The sequence below is a fragment of the Crocuta crocuta genome, unplaced genomic scaffold, assembly GCF_008692635.1.
Source record: "Crocuta crocuta isolate KB4526 unplaced genomic scaffold, BGI_CrCroc_1.0 scaffold687, whole genome shotgun sequence".
Lineage (NCBI taxonomy): Eukaryota > Metazoa > Chordata > Mammalia > Carnivora > Hyaenidae > Crocuta > Crocuta crocuta.
Window position 1 is genome coordinate 2,300,331 of NW_027530182.1, and position 17,108 is coordinate 2,317,438.

The 17,108-nt window shown below is 37.5% G+C and overlaps 1 protein-coding gene across 3 annotated transcripts in view; it reads right to left on the reverse strand.

Moving 5' to 3' along the window:
* BNC2 (basonuclin zinc finger protein 2) overlaps positions 1–17,108 on the reverse strand; it is a 356,963-nt gene that overhangs the window by 239,317 nt on the left and 100,538 nt on the right. Inside the window, exon 3 of one of the 3 annotated variants that reach the window (XM_077765062.1) lies at positions 13,931–14,014. The exons of the other annotated variants lie outside the window; for them this stretch is intronic. Within the exon in view, the coding sequence (XP_077621188.1) occupies positions 13,931–14,014 (84 nt within the window). The remainder of the gene's footprint in view (positions 1–13,930; positions 14,015–17,108) is intronic. 3 annotated transcript variants of the gene reach the window in all.

Genomic DNA, 17,108 nt, shown 5'->3' on the forward strand with positions numbered 1-17,108 from the left:
AAGAAGTGTAGGGACTTAATGCTCAAAGAACCACACCGATCCACTAAGAATGAGAGTCAATGGGTAAACATTTTCCCCTTTTATTTTGTGGGGAGACATATTCATGAGGTGCCTCCAAAATCCCAGTGAGAATGAGCACCCATTAGTAGTACTGATCACTTTAATAATTCATCTTTGTGTTGGTTTCCCCTGGTTCTTCATTCTTACTGTGGACTCTACCCAAACAAAGTACTGGCATGTAAGTCATTATCTTGTGATCTGTTTGCAAGGAGACCTAGGTTAAGTCAGCTCTCCAAAAGATCCTAAAATGTATAAATAAAATATCTGAGTGTATCAAAATGCAGGAAGAGGTCAGACGGTAACATACATAATTCACAGTAAAAAAGAACAGATAATTAATAAAAGGATAGGAACTAGAAAAGCACCTAGAAGATCTAGAAGGCTAGATCTTCCCATCTAGCAGAAGCAGCAGCCCACGGAGGAGCCACACTCAGAAAAATTCTGAAGGGCACAACTTGTAGCCCTTTAATTTTACTACTAGGGCTTCTATTTGACAGAGAGCCAGACTCTACCCTAGAGCTGCTCATATGCTGTGGTCATATGCATCACTCACAGTTAGATATAGGGCACACAGCCTCATATTGTCCTCTCAAATCTTTGAAACCTACTTCCTATCAGATCTGAAGCAGGCTCTCATAGGTGAGCAGAGAAGAGCAGTCAGCCCACTGTTAGTCACCTCTTCAACCCAGAAAGCTTCCTGTCCCCCCATATGGTTGGCTCCAGTCAGCAGATCCCATGATTTCAATACCGGTTTGACAAGTATTGTCCTGCAGGGCTTCCCAGGAAACAGACCCAAACTCCATCAAATATATCTGCATAGTACAACGGTGATTGAAAATCCAAGTTGCATAATCGAGAACAGAGCCAAGTGTAACACTGAAAAAATATCCTAACATGTATTGTGAGGTTGTCTTACGCCATAGTTTCTCTCATTAAGCACATTCTGAACAAATCATTCATAGATGATTGTTCTGAAATCTTTTAGTGGTTACTGATTCACAAAACCACAGAAATAATATATATTCTGCTAACAGCCAGGGATGTTGCTATGGCATCACAGATACTCACTTCTGAAACAGAGATATCTGTGGCACTCTTCTGAAAGGGAGACAAAAATCTTTAAAATAATAAATCCAAATATCTGATTTGTCAATTTGGAAATGTTTAACACCAACACAAACCAGTAAAGACAGGAAAAAATCCTGACTGTTCAGAGCAAAATGAAATCATAGTTAAGATTTCATAGGGGCGCCTGGGTGGCTCAGTCACTTAAGCAGTTAAGCACCCGACTTCGGCTCAGGTCATGATCTCTTGGTTCATGGGTTCGTGCCCCACGTCAGGCTCTGTGCTGACAGCTCAGAGCCTGGAGCCTGCTTTGGATTCTGTGTCTCCCTTTCTCTCTCTGCCTCTCCCCCGCTCGTACTCTGTCTCCCTCTCTCTTTCAAAAATAAACATTAAAAATTTTTTAAAAAACGATTTCATTATACACATTCATAACTGTTCTGTTTATTAACCCTAAAAGAACACTGCTCTAAATCCATTCTCTAGATGAGCTTAGGTAGCAACAACAAATATCAGTCAACAGGTTCCATTCATAAAAGTAAATCAGAGTAAATCACCTGTGACTTTTTTTTTTCCTGCAAGTCCTTAAATTATTAGACACCACAACCAAATTCTGTTAAAGAATAAAAGAATGCCATGAAGTAGTTAAGCAACCTGAGAGCAAAATCAGTAACATACACATCTTTGATTTAATTTCCCAAAAACAAAGTTTTCATTTTGGGACATAAAGAAACCAACTTCTGGAGGATGGGGATTGAGGAAAGCAGGCAGAGTAAAAAGGGAAAAAAGTACCAAGCAAAAATACTGAATCAAGTACTAACTAATGACACTAACAATTTTCTTTTGCACTAGGATTCTGTTTATTTTTTTACAAGTGTTTCTGTTTTCTGCTCCTTAGCTGACAGGAATGCTTTCCCTTGCACATGAAAGATAACAAATGGTCCTTGCATGTGTTGACATGGACTTCTAGGACTAGGAGTTATAAGCAAAATTCCTTTGCACATCAAAGAAAAAAAAACCTTTGTTTATTCAAGAAATTCCTAATGGCTTCATTTATAAGTAAAACTTTCTCTTTATCTGAGACCCAGTGGCACAGCGGCATATAGCTACACGATAGCAGGTAACTCTCATAATGAACTCTGCACAGTTTTGATAAAATAATATCTGAAGGCAGTTTTTCCTTCAGGGGTCAGCAGATGAGTGGTTCAAAAGGAATAAACTATCCCAGGGACAGCACATAACTGGAGGGGGAGGGGAGGAACATTTTTGCTAATTAAAATTTCCAGTTCTTATGGCCCTCTATGTACACAAATCCCAGTCAAGAAAGGCCTGCAGGATCAGGCCTGTACCAAGAAAAAGTATACCATCATCACATTAATTGTATTATTACTTCATAATGCTAACCAGCCAGGTTTATATAGAAGAGATTAAATAAGAAGATAATCTTATAAACAATGCTCATTTCATCAGTATACCAAATAAGTTTGATTGATATCAGTAACTGTTCTTCTAATTAATTTATGCATCCACATGCTTTAATTTACACAGACAAGACACCTACACTGGGGTAGGGAGAGCTATTTTTTTAACATTTTGAACTTTAAGAGAGGTTTATGTTTAGACTTCCCAATATTCATACTTCAAAAATGAAGTGACTGTTAAAATACCCTGTATTAAAACTGAAGCATGCAGAAGAAAACATTTTATCAAACTTAATACCTATCTCCCCCTGCCAACCTTTATATGTTTAATTCTAGTTAGTATAGCTTTACTTAAACTTACAACCAGGTCTGTGGCTCGGATAAATTTTTTAACGTACACTCCAGGCTGCTAGTTTACAATCACAAGTACCACCGGTCAACTGTTAGAAATGAGAAAATTCTAGAAAGAAAGGAAAATTCAACCAGAAAGATAAAAACAACATGTCTGAATCCAGAACCGCTTATAATGAGCTATCAGTGACATCATGGTAATGCCAACGCTCTTTGGCAACCCTTAAAAATAACAATATAAAGGATTATCTTGGTGTCAGGATTATTCCAGCATAGTCATTTTACAATGTCCATGGATAGTTTCAGTATGGGAGTGAGGATGTCTAGTTAGTTATTTAACCAGGCAAGTAAATAGGTTTTTACATGTCTAGTGATATAAAACTTTTATTTATGTATTTGATCAATGTTTACTTGTAGAACGTTAATACAATAACAGATGTCAGCTACATTATCTGTTTTTGAGTATAAACTCCTAGAGGGCAGAGATGCGGTCTATTCAGCTCACTTTTTATAGGATGCAAACACACTACCATACTCTAAAAGCCACTTAAAGATGGTTTTTATCATAACAATGCTTTCAAGGGTACTTGCCCTGCCTCTATGCTCCATATCATGTACCGAACATTAAAAAATAACACTTATATTCTTGGGTAATTCCATTCTTCAGATGTCTGTAATGGCACTTCTCTTTTGAAACAGGGATTATTTAGATGGGACTACTTCCACCTCTTAATGTTCAAGAGTTAGCTTTTGTCGAACACCTAAATACTAGAACTCAGGCTAGAAAATAAAAGCAAACAAGCCAGAGCCAAACACTCCATTTCTTAGCATCACGTTAACATATTTCCTGCATCAGGCCGAAGGATCTGCTGTTTTCATGAGGGAATCTGCTAACACTATTACTGCAGTACCTAAATATGTAGCCTCCTTGCATTCTTAATGCTCACTCCGATTATAAAGAACAAGGGACACAATAGATGAAGTAATATTCTGTGATAAGAAAAAAAAAATTAGAACACTGCTGTATAATGCTTATTAATTCTAAAGGACTAAAAACCAGTAAAAAATATCTTGAAAGGCTCTGACATCAGAAATGGAGAATGTTTTGACAACTATGTGTTTTGGGCTAAATCTTTTAAAGTTTCTGAACCTGGATTTTCAAATACGTAAATTGAAGATATTAGACTATATAAATTCAGTTAATTCCCAAGTTTAAATTATAAAACCATATTTAAAACAATACTGAGTCCTAAAGAATCTCACACACGTTTTCAAAATGAGGCACCTGGGTGGCTCAGTCGGTTAAGTGTCCACGTCTTGGTTTTGGCTCAGGTCATGATCTCATGGTTTGTGAGTTCAAGCCCCACATCGGGCTCTGCTCTGACAGCATGGAGCCTGCCTGAGGTTGTCTCTCTCTTTCTCTCTCTCTCTCTCTCTGCCCCTCCTGCATACGTGTTCTCTCTCTCTCTCTCAAAATAAATAAACATTAAAAAAAATAAAGAATCTCACACACAAATTGAGATTCCATTATCTAACCTGACAGAAGTTTTTCTTTTTTTGCAGGTAGGAGTAGGTGGACTATGTGTTTTCAGTGTAAATCTTTATTTATGTAATGTTACTTATTATGACTAACTCAAATATTCAAATAGCACTAGCTATTCTTTTTTTTTTTTTACAAATAGTTTATTGTCAAATTAGTTTCCACATAACACTCAGTGCTCATCCCCACAAGTGTCCTCCTCCATGCCCATCCCCCCTCCCCCCCACATCCATCAGTCCTCAGTTTTTGTCAGCATTCAAGAGTCTCTCATGGTTTGCCTCTCTCCCTTTCCCCCACCATTTCCGCCCTTCTTCTCCCCCTTGTTCCTCCGTCAAGTTCCTCCTAATCCTCCTATACGTGCAAACATATGATATTTGTCCTTCTCTGCCTGACTTATTTCGCTCAGCATAACACCCTCAAGGTCCATCCATGTTGCTACACATGGCCAGATTTCATTGTTTCTCATTGCCATGTAGTATTCCATGGTATAGATAAACCACATCTTCTTGATCCATTCGTCTGTTGATGGACACTTAGGCTCTTTCCATGTTTTAGCTATTGTGGAGAGTAGCACTAGCTATTCTTATAAACAAACAAAAATATGATTACTATTAATGACGTATACATTGTAGGTATATACAAAATCCACATACATGCACACATTCCCACATAAACAATTCTATTCAAGCCAAGAATTAAAATACTTCCTGTTTTTCTATCTTTTCTTCCTCCTTCTCTGAAGCATATATGAAGCTATTATGACTTAGGAACTTACATAAAGTAAAGTAAGCATCTTAATCAACATTTCTTATATTCATACTGACAGTTCCCACATGAACTTTGTTAACTTGGTTATCTGAAATCTAGATAATATGACCAAGATTTATTTAATCTATAATGCACCTAATCTATAGAATTCAAGATACAGAATTCACAAATTTAATGCCACTTAAAAGCAGAGAGTAACAGTAACAGCAGCAGTAGACAAATTTTAAGAAAGGTCCTATAAATATGTAGGAGCATTCAATCCACACTCCACCAAAATTAAAAAGGGGAGGAGGGAACTTAAGTACATGCAACTGCTTTTTATCTATTAAGTATTTACTAAGACTCTTGTAAAAGAAAACTTCAAGTAACTACTGAGTATACTATCATTTTCTTATTTGTTTTGAGAAACCAATAAATGCACTACAGAATGCAGTGATTTCTTCCAAGTAAAGAAAAGCATAGGTATTTTGTTCAAAATTCCCTATGTTTCTATGTTGGATTCCTTATTCTTAGGAAAAAAATTCTAAAACTATTTAAAAGTGAATATTATTTTTTAAATTTATTTATTTAGGGGAGAACACAAGCAGTGAAGGGGAGGAGAGAAGGGGACATAGAATCAGAAGTGGGCTCTGTGCTGACGAGCTTGACAGTAGCAAGCCCAATGTGGGGCTCGAACTCATGAACCACGAGATCCTAACCTGAGCTGAAGTCAGACACTCAACTGAGTCACCCAGGCACCCCAAGAGTGAATATTCTTTAAATGGTTGAGGTATATGAAATTTTCAGGCAAAAATTTCTTCCTAATTTTTATCTGCTTAGCCAAAAGACACTAGTAAAATACACTTATATAATAACAATGCATTTACTACTTGCTATGTGCAAGACACAATGCCTAGGCACACACACAACCCTTCAACCTTTCCAATAATGCCAAGAAAATAGATCTGAAGAACTCAAATCATCCTGTTTTATTTCATCAATTAAACTGAAATCCAAAGATCAAAATACACAAAAGCAATATCCTAACTACTTACTGGTTGTTCTATTGGATGTCAGGAAACTCAGGTACTTTGATTTGAATGTCTTCCTCTTTATGTCAGAAAGAAGGAAAAAGGTAACAGAGCAACAAATTTCTGGCTTTCATCAATAACAATTCCACTCAAAAGTCCAAGAAAAGGGATAATTTGGTGAGTATTCTATAATCCCTTAAAAAAAAAAAAAACCTCAATAAATCAAGGTCCATTCATGTTCCTTAAAAAAATCTACCAATGGTCAGACAAATTTATGTGAAAATGCAACCTAAAATTTTTAAGTTTACAATTGAAGTGACTGTGAATATCAATCCTTACTAGCAGAAAAACTAGGACTATAAATGAAACTAGAACTGCAGTTCACCTTATGGAGGATAGAATAGGTTGGTTGTGAAGAGAATTAAATATAAAAGAATAAAAATAAAAATAAAGGCAAGAGAATGGAGAAGGAAAAGGAAAGAAAAAAAAGACGTACACCACAATAAAAAGAGAAAGGCAATAAGCTAAAGAGGGGACTGATGGAGCAAAGTGAGGGAAGACATAGTAAAATGACTCTTGTCCAAGATTTGCTGGAGCTCTGGACCATCGCCTGTATGTGACAGAGGGATTACCTCTGTGGTGGCTTTTAAAAATGCTTTCTGTATCTAAAAAGTCTCACTTTATTTTTCAAATTACTATGTTTATTTTTTTCCTATGTTTGTTTTTAATGAAAGTTCATGTTTGAAAACTTTGCTTATGTGTAAGGGAATGACTTTTATTTTAGAAATATACTTTGGAACATACACACCATTGCTCAGTTTAGTGCTCAAAACCTCAGAGATGCCCCAACATTCCAAACCTGACAGTCTTTCCTTTGTAAAGAAATTAGGGTTGCCTCTTTCCACAGCACTTGAAAATTACATTTGAAATCAGTTTTCATGATAGCAAAAAGCCTTGAAAATATGTCTGTTTGCTTGAGGAATCATCTATTACCAAAGATAATTGTCCCTATTCTCAAGAAAACAATATAGATGTGCCCAAAGAGTCAGAAGCTCTCAAAGGAACATCCAAAGTTGGTTAAAGAGAAAAACTGTCCTTCTGCCTAGAGTATGTATACAGAACAATTGCACTGAATATTGTACCCAAAGCCAGACTCCATAGGAAGGTGAGCTGTGCATCAACCCAGCTGGCTGAGCAGGCTAAGAACACCCCCTACTCAGTAGTCAGCCTTGACTCAATGGCTTGCTTCTTTCTACCCATCCACTTACCCATCCTGTGTTCCAATAAACCACTGGTCCTTATTCTATCCCTCAAGACCATAAGCATGCTTTTATATGAAAATTCATTAAATAATGTACCACTTTCAATATATTGATCCTACAAACTGTAACTCTGTGAAGTGGTTCAACACGATGTCATCACTACACAGCAACTTGTTTCATTTACAGTATCTGTTTCACTTCTACTCATGAGCTAATATAATTCAATTTTTTTTAACTGCACACAGGCTGCTAGACACATGTGCATGGCAAATGGAATCTGAACTTAGCTTAACAGCCTCATTTATTCCTGATGGTTTAAATTATTTCATCACAATTAATGACACCCCCTCAGCTTCCTGTGCAGCGCTGCCAGATGTTCAGAGACCACAAAGCCACTCTCTTCTTTGACGGCTGGTGACAAGTTGTCCTCTGAAGGACGTTCCCTAGGTACACAGACCGGATGACACCTCCATTGCTTAGCACCTCTCTGCCTCCCAGAGTAACCATGTTGAGGAAAAAGCAGGAAGGCATGAGAAACCAGCAAATGCATTAGCAAAGGCAAATTACGTGAAGTGATCTACACTCCGAGGAACTTGGCTCCTGCCACAGGAGTTCTTAACCCTGTTGTTTTATGAAAGAGCTCTTCACCTCCACCTTCCTAGCCACTGGCATCCACTGAGTGCCTAACAGGGCATCAGTCCTCAGAGAATGTAAAGGGACAATAAAAATATAAACTTTTCCATGGTTTTGGTAATTTTGTCTTGAGGAGTGTTGTTTAAACTTACCACCTTCATCATGATCATCATCTTGTTTTTAAGAGAGAAGACTTTGACAGTTTATCATTATCTGTATCTTCAATAATAATTTTCTTCTATTCCACAGACACTTCTAGTTGAAACATATACCATTTTGGCAACTTGTAGCAAGCAGTTTTACCTCTTTTCTTTTTTTAAACTTTACAGAGGTATAATATAATGGATGTACATAAAGTTAAACACATTTCCTGTATACAGCTTGATGAGTATGGTTTACCTATTTGTCTTGGGCTTAGTAGGATTTATTCATTTCAGGGGCTGTTGGCTTTTTTGTTGTTGTTGTTGTTAGGTTTTGTTATTTTTTTAAAGAACATACTGAGAAATAGACTTCAGACTTTTCTTATTTTCATTTTAATATTGTGCAAAGCCATTTACTTCTTTTCTTAACAATAACAAAATTCCTCTCCAGTACTGAAATTCAAAAATAGTAATTATCTTACATTCATCATTTTAAGTTCACAAAAATATGTAAATTCCCATAATCACAGGTAGCTAAGAGTAGCTAACAGGGCAGCAGAAATAGTAAACATACTAGCACTGATACAATAAGAATCCAATACTACAGCTCTAATTCGGAAAACATTTCCATCAACTAGAGAACATGTGGCAGACATTTTATGGATTATTTTTTAAATGTTTAAAAAAAAACACACAAAAAAACGCTGATCTTATTCAGGGAATAAGGGACCTTTTTCTTTGCCAAAAAGTGTAATAGGAAAACTGAAAGGCCACCTGTGTCAGCCCACCCTATGGTATGAACATAAGCTATAAGAGTATTTTGGAAAATATCTTTAAACTGAGATGAGAAAAAAATCAATATCAATACAGATTCCAAGCAGATGCAAAAGGCTTCTGTGCATGTTAGTGATTATGTGTGTGGCCTGCACAGCCTAATTTCAGATGCCTCCCAAACCCAGTGTACTTTCTCTTTTATAAACTATTTGGGATTAAAACTAGGACCTCATCCATATCAACTTTGACAATGGACACAAATACAGCGTAAGCTAATCAAGCCAAACAAGTATAATTTTCCCCCTCATAGATGGCTCTTTTAATCTTAAATGCCTACTGAATTTTATAGACTACACTTAATATTTTGACAGTTGTTTATTAAAATTACTTTCCTAGGAAGTTCTATGAAACCAACAGTGTAGTCTGTGTCAGAACTGAGGCGATCAGAGAGAAGTTGAGATGATGGCATTCTCACAGCAAGCAGACAACAATAGGAAACTCTTAGCACTCCCAGAGTTGCATCAAATTTTCCATGGACCGAAACTAAAATGAAATAGTTCAATTACTAAGAGGTAGATAAGTAAAATAAACAACTAATTTCATACAGTGAAGTTGGGAGAGAGTCATATGGACCTCATTCTGTTGTCTCCAAACACTGTATCGGAGGGGAAAAAGAGCTGAATAAACTTTAAACTCTCATGTAGGGATGTATTGCTTGTGTGTCCCTGGCAGATGTGGAAAGGAGATGAAATGGGCAAGGGAGAATCAAATATCCCATCGCTGCAGGTTTGCTGAGGGAAAGAGCACTGCAAAGATCTCACATCTGGCAATCATTTGTCAATAGCTGGAAAGAGAACGGCAGGAAACTTTCTGGCTCTTGGAGAAGATGAAAAGACAAAAACCATGTGTCACACACACACACACACACACACACACATTCTGCCATGGTACAATGACTACTACACTTATTCTCCACCCCTCCCCCACCCCAAATTTAATGATCTTCAGATATACTCTACTCCGTGGTCAAAAACATGCAGTCACTTGACTTGTTAAAGCTGCAGTGTATGTACATTTTTCAAATAAACCCCAGGGCTGATGTTAGAAAATCAAAATCAGTCAAGCATAGACCGCCTGGTACTTTGGGCAGGAATGCTTGTGGTTTAGTCAATAAACAGAATCTGAATGAAAGACACCACAGTAACTAGACAGTAACGTTTTGAACGGTTCTTAACCTGAAGGGGGGTTGGAGGAGGCGAGTGCACTAGTGACCATGGATATAAGGCTAGCAATCCACTTAGATGACTCGCTATACCTGCAACATGACTGTGTTTAGCACAAGGTCATCTGCTGTTACACACACACACACACACACACACACACACACACACACACACCACAGAGTGAACTTGTATTTGAGGAATGTTGTGAATGAATTTGGAGAGAAAACAGCTTGTTGTTTTTTAAATAACTATTCCTGTTTAATAGGGTGGGAAGGGGAAACCCCAGATTCTGTGCAGTCCATATTAGTGACAATAATATAGAAAATTTGCTGGCTTCATTATGAGTTCATAAAAATGACCAGCTTTGCCCTAGCAGGTTTATTATGCAATAAAAAGTTTTCGGGACAACCCATACAAAATTAATTAACTTCTCCAAAATCATAGGAATTTAAATCTGGTCATGGTGATCAATAGACTTCAATAAGCAGCTTTCAGTTCACCCTTATGCTGCATTTAACTAGCAGCAGCCGCCAGGCTCATCCCTGTGATTCCATAAGTGAATGCTGCAGGTTGTTTAATAACCTGGCAAATTCACAGTAGCTTGTCAAATTATTACAGGAACAGTGTCATCACTAAACAAGCCTGATCACGGTTAATTACAATGCAGACTAGAGAGCAGCCACAATTGTTCATTAATTACAGGAAGCACCTCATTTAAATTTTATGGAAATTTACACTTGCACCCTGGTATGTCTGGGGGAAAAAAAAGTGATCCTTCACGCATTCACAGAAGAAAGGAGTCTGTGGTTTATGAAACATCACAGTAAATTGTGTCTAATCTGGTATTGAAATATTGGTTCATTATTTACTCTAATTTTCTAAGCACTTTAGTGGTGAAAAATATCAAGTCAACCCCACATCTTGAATTCCCAACCAAGAAAGGAACTGTGTTGGGTTAGCTCTAACAACTTAGTACAGGATAAGGCACAGTCCGACTCAAAAAGTAACTTTTCTCTGATTGAAAATATAACATTTAAGAGCAATTAAGGGAAGTCTAAACTAAAATAACCACTTCCTAGAAAATAACTGTATAAGAGCACAATTTTTTGCTAATATCAGTTAACCTCCAAAGCTAAAGAAAGTATACAGTTTCATACCCACTTCAAAATCAACAAAATTAGACAGCGAATCAAAGTTTTGATTTTGAGCTACTTTTCAAAGTTAAGCATATTAACATAAGATACCCTTGCAAAACTCAAGTCAGACACAGACTTCGAGAATAACAGTCACTCAAAACCAAAGATATGTTCATGAAAGAGTGTCTGAGATCTTGGGATTACTAAGCAATAAAGTTGCTAAGCCATCTGAAATTTTAGGGATAGCAAAAAAGAGTGAAAAGGAAAAAGGCAAGAACAGAAAGGAACTCAACCAGTCATGAGAAATTATGTCAGTTAAAATATAAAAATAAATCGAATATGGGCACACTGTGTATCTAAATGAAAATACTTCATAGGAAAGAATATAAACAAACCGTTGCTCCTAAATCGAGGTGTACAAGAGGTTGTTCTCAGAATCAAGAGGCCAAACAGCAAATTCTCTAGTGGTTATAATGCCTGGCCCTGGGGGACAGCCTGAGATCCAAGTAGGAAAAATAGATGCCTCTGGCAAGTATTATACTGAGTTCCCTGGAGGGCAGAATTAGACTAAAAACTAAGAAATGGCTCATTCCTGGGGGGGTGGGGGTGGGGGCAGAATACATGTCATGGCAAGAATGAAAGGACTCTAGGCTAAAAAAAACTCCTGAAATTGTTAGCTGGTGAAGAACATAGTGTCAGGGTATTTTTTATGACTGATATAATATGGATATGTACCAGATATTATTAAAATGTAAGGAAGCCATATTTAGAAAGGAAGAGGAAAAGGAGAAGGAAATGGTTCAAATGAGTTCCAATTAATTCACCAATTCACCATACTTGACTATCTTTGGACAGAATCAACCTTTCCACTCAGTCTGCCAAAATGGTGTTGCAAGAGGAGGAGTCCAATAAAATGAGACTCATTTCTTTGCCCAGGGGCTTGGTCTTCTTTGCAAGGACCATGCTGAACTGTCAACTCTACAAATGTTTAACTACCTACAACCAGGGTTTCACTTAAACTGGTAAATACACATTTTCTCTCTTGGTATGTTAAAATAATATGCTCCATTGGTCTCTTTCAGTTTTATTTCACGCAGTCACATCTGCAAAACCCATTGCTCTTTGCTCCATAACTCAAGGTTCACAAACAGATTATCCAACAACCACCCATGACAGACCATTCCAGGTGATGTGTTTGAAGAACATCACTCGTCCTACCCAAAGAGGTCAAGGATCAGACCACTCTCCACGAAAAGCCTTCCATCACTCTGCATTTATGTGTCACACACAAGCTGTTAGCTTTCTAAAACTGGGAGATACATGATCATGTCTCATATGTGTCACACCTGCTTTTCTGTTGTACCATAGCCATACACCACCCAGACAGTACCAGCTTGTGGCACAGCAGAGCTCAGGTGGTCTTCCCTAGGCCAAGAGCAGGTGTGCAGGAGATGGGATACTCTTCAGTACCATAAAAACTGAAAGCTCCTCCTACCACCACTTCTACCTTCACTCCAACTGTGAAGAAGTCAATTTTTAAAACTATTCTCCTTTCTCATGTGGGGTGTCTAAATAGTAAAAATGTTTTAAAACCAAGCTCACCATGTTCATCCCATAAGTCTGAAAATTTAGGAAGTGATGCCAAATGGAGTCCCTAAAAAAATAATATGTATTTGTTCATGCTAGGGGATGCCATCCATGTTACAACTTCAGCCAGTATCTTTGCATTACTGGCACACACACATCCCTTAAATATTAAAAGGCATATAAAAACAGAGCTAGATCTTTGGCCACAATGTCATTATTTATATTCTTAATTGGATATACATCTAACTACTTCTAATATCCCAAAACCACATAACATGAACTGAATTCCAAGTAAATATTTTCACTTTGTTAATAAACTTAATATTATGTCACAGGACATATCTCCTAATGCATGAAAAGGGAAGATACTTCTCATTAAATCCTATTTTTCTATACAGTGTCCAGCTGAATGGCTTCTGCTCTCCTGAGCTGAGAGATAATAATGCAGGAAGCATAGATGGCTCACCTTGTAGCCATCTAGTGTCAAGCACAGTGCTGAGCACAGGATAATTTTAAAAGATTAGAGCTAATATTTACTGAGTGCCTGTTATGTGCCAGGCCCTGTGCTAAATGCTAGGAATATGTTAAAACATTTATCCCTTATAATCACCTTGGGTAGTGACTCTCCATTTTATAGATAGGAAAGCTTAAGTTTAGTTTGATTGAATAACTTGACGAAGGCCTCACTGTATTTTACGTCAACCGAGGCAGTGAGCCTTCAGAAACCATGTTCTTATCCACTGTAGTGTGTATCATTTCTTGAATGAATAAATGAATCATCTCCAGTTATAGACGATCTATCCTGAAAAGGACCTCTCATTGCACACATGCTACCTTGGCTCCTCTTTTACACCTGTCTCCACAATTGACCATCTCCTGATGGCATTGCTATACCTGCATCGCCTTCAGGGACCACTGTTTCTGTCACACCACCCCCCACTAATAAAGCAATAAGACTCCAACCTGGACTTCCAGCCTCTGGTCTGGCTCCTCCAGGTTTGGGCAAAAGTCTGCACCCAGCACTCTGCCAGCACATGCCACTGGAACCTGGGGGAATATGGCCAAGTTAGACGCTGGATGTGGAGGCTGCTGAGAATTGCACAGAAACACATTAGACCCAGACGGAAGCAGGGACATCCCAACTGCAGGCATTAAACAGGCCATCATGACTCCATTGGTTTTTGACACTTAGTATGTCAGTATATTATAAATATCATGTAACCAAGCTCATTAACTATCAGAAGGTAAATTCCAAGAATAAAAGATGCACAAAATTTTTACTCCCCCTTGTATCCACAGCGTGCAGCACAATATAGGCATTTAATAAGTATCTCTGGATGAAAGCAGAGGTTAAAGTAAAGAGAAAAAGAAATGTAGAATCTCTGCTTGATCCCAGTGACATTTTCCCCTTCTGTCATTTAATTTTCTTATGTGAGAGTGAAAAACATTGCATTCTTTTTTTTTAATATTTTTATTTATTTCTAGGAGAGAGAGAGAGAGACAGCGTGAGCAGGGGAGGGTCAGAGAGAGAGGGAGTCACAGACTGAAATAGGCTCCAGGCTCTGAGCTGGCAGTCAGCACAGAGCCCAACGCGGGGCTTGAACCCACGAACCGCGAGATCATGACCTAAGCAAAAGTCGGACGCTTAACCAACTAAGCCACCCAGGCGCCCCAAAAACATTGCATTCTATAATGTCAAAAGTTCCTTTCCACCGTTTACCTGATCAAATTTATTTTTTCCTATTCACGGTATAGGTTAGCACAGACAGACTCTGTCTATCAATACTTATTATTTATTTACCATCTCTAAATTTTGTTGAAGAGGCTTATTTTATGTCTTTTCCCATAATAAAAAATGGTAAAAGTTATAATTTAGAATGTTTCTCTATATCTCAAATTCCACACTGAAAGCCATTTAAGACCCCCTTTCAAAACTAAATTATCTAATTAGTTGATCTCATCCCAAAACGCCACCAACTATCACCTACTTACTTCATTTTAGATTTTTCCTGAGGTAAAGACAAAATGCTGTAAATTCCATCTCGGCATTTTAAAAAACTTCCCTGAATCACTACTCAGTACTTCCAAACATACACTATCTTCATTAATCATACAACTATGCATATCAGAATCTTGGTCCATCAATCGGCTTCCTCCTATCTTCTTTCCCCATCAGCGCCCACCTCTGCTGTTTTGTTCTGTGCTTTAACTCCACTTAGGATCATCTGTGACAATTTTCCTTGTTCGGATATAAGTTTTCAGCCAAGTAGGCTACTTTACAAGGTATTTCCCTCTTTCTTTTAACCCACAAATCAGTTCACTTCTCTAAAGCTAAACAATTTTCAATAAAGTTCACTTTGCAAGTTCATCAGTAAATATTACTAATATTAAAAAAGAAAGCACTCAGCCGATTTTCCATTTTTAGGACCAACTCTCCTATTTCTCTCAAGTCCTGCAATTATTTCTTCTTATGTCCATAAAGTGACATGGACAGATTGTCATCTTTGAAATACTGCTCTTTACCCACAAATTTCACACTGGAGCCCAAAAAGGGAAGGAAGAGAGTCACATTCTCTGAGCATTTACAGTCATGCAACCCTGTGGGCACCTTACACATAGATTAACCTGTTTTTTTCAACTATCGTATGGCATATGAGCATCTCCATTTGACAATTAAAAACGAAACAAAACAAAACAAAACCAAGGCTTCAGTAGGTAACTAGCTAGAAAGTTGCAATGCCCAAACTTAAAAAATGACAAGACTGAGAAGAGAGGTACATGGGTGACTCCACTGGTTGAGTGACCTACCCTAGATTTCAGCTCAGGTCATGATCCCATGGTTTGTGGGTTCGAGCCCCACACTGGGCTCGGCACTGAAATTAGGATTCTCTTTCTCTCTCTCAAAATAAGTAAATTTTTAAAAACTTAAAAAAAGCATGATGCCTCTTTACGAAAAGAGAGAAGACAACATATTTCAAAGAAGCAAATAAAAAACATACAATAGCTGCATTTAGTGGCTTACATTCTAGAGGCATTTGCTGATATTTCATATGACAGAAATTACAAAAAAGACGAAGTGGAGAAGGTATGTTTTCAAGACCTACTACTTGCTCTGTGGTCTAGGACAACATAAGCAATGTGAAAGGAATTTAGCCTCTAACTTGAGGAATGAGAAAGAAATGGGGCATGGAGAAGAGTAGAGACACTGTGCATGTGCATTGTGGCACACACAGACTGATGCTGATGCCACCCCTCAGCTGACATATGGAGGGGCACTAATGAGTTCTGCAACAGTAATTCTCCCTACGGGGCAATAGAAGAACTGAGAAAAAATTCATCTTAGAATATTCCACAGGAAAACAACCCCCCCCCCCAACAGCTTCCTAAAATACCTCAATAAATATGNATATATATATATATATATATATAGCAAATTGAGTGCAAATAATACTTTTTTTATGTACACAAAACAAATTTCCACTTACCTTACTATTATTTGATAGTAAGTTTCTAGTTCCTTTCTACCACCCTCCACCCTGCAGAATGCATTTTATAAACACTCTTAAGAGAAAAGGAGAAAGTTAAACACAACTACAATTACACTCAATTACAACATCAGACACTTAGAAATACATAGTTTCTGAGAGAGAACAAAAAGGTCTGTGAATAAGTTAGAAGGAAACAGTACTACTAGAATGTTTCAACAATCCAAATCATGAAAAGAACTACACTAGGGACATGAGTTAGCACTCACAAACTTAGAATCCTAGAGTTTCTGAGCAGGAAAAAAAAAAGCCATCAGGATCCGTGAAAATGGACTCCCATATTTTAAAGATGAGGAAATGGAGATTTAAAAAAAAACTTCAGCTTTACTAATAGGTTCACCATTTAACAATATGCTCCCACCCCATTCACTACATTTAGTGGCAGCATCAGGTGAAGGGAAAAAATTTAAGGAGAAAGCAAGCTGTTACTATTTCCTAATTCATCAAAATATATCAAGGAAATATCAAAAAATATAAAAGTTGGTAACCCAATTAGTTATAATTCTGCACACCTAGACAATTAGGCTTTTTGATTTAGAACCCTGTGTAGTGAGACAGCTAGCAATAAGCGATCAAAAACATGACTGACAGATATA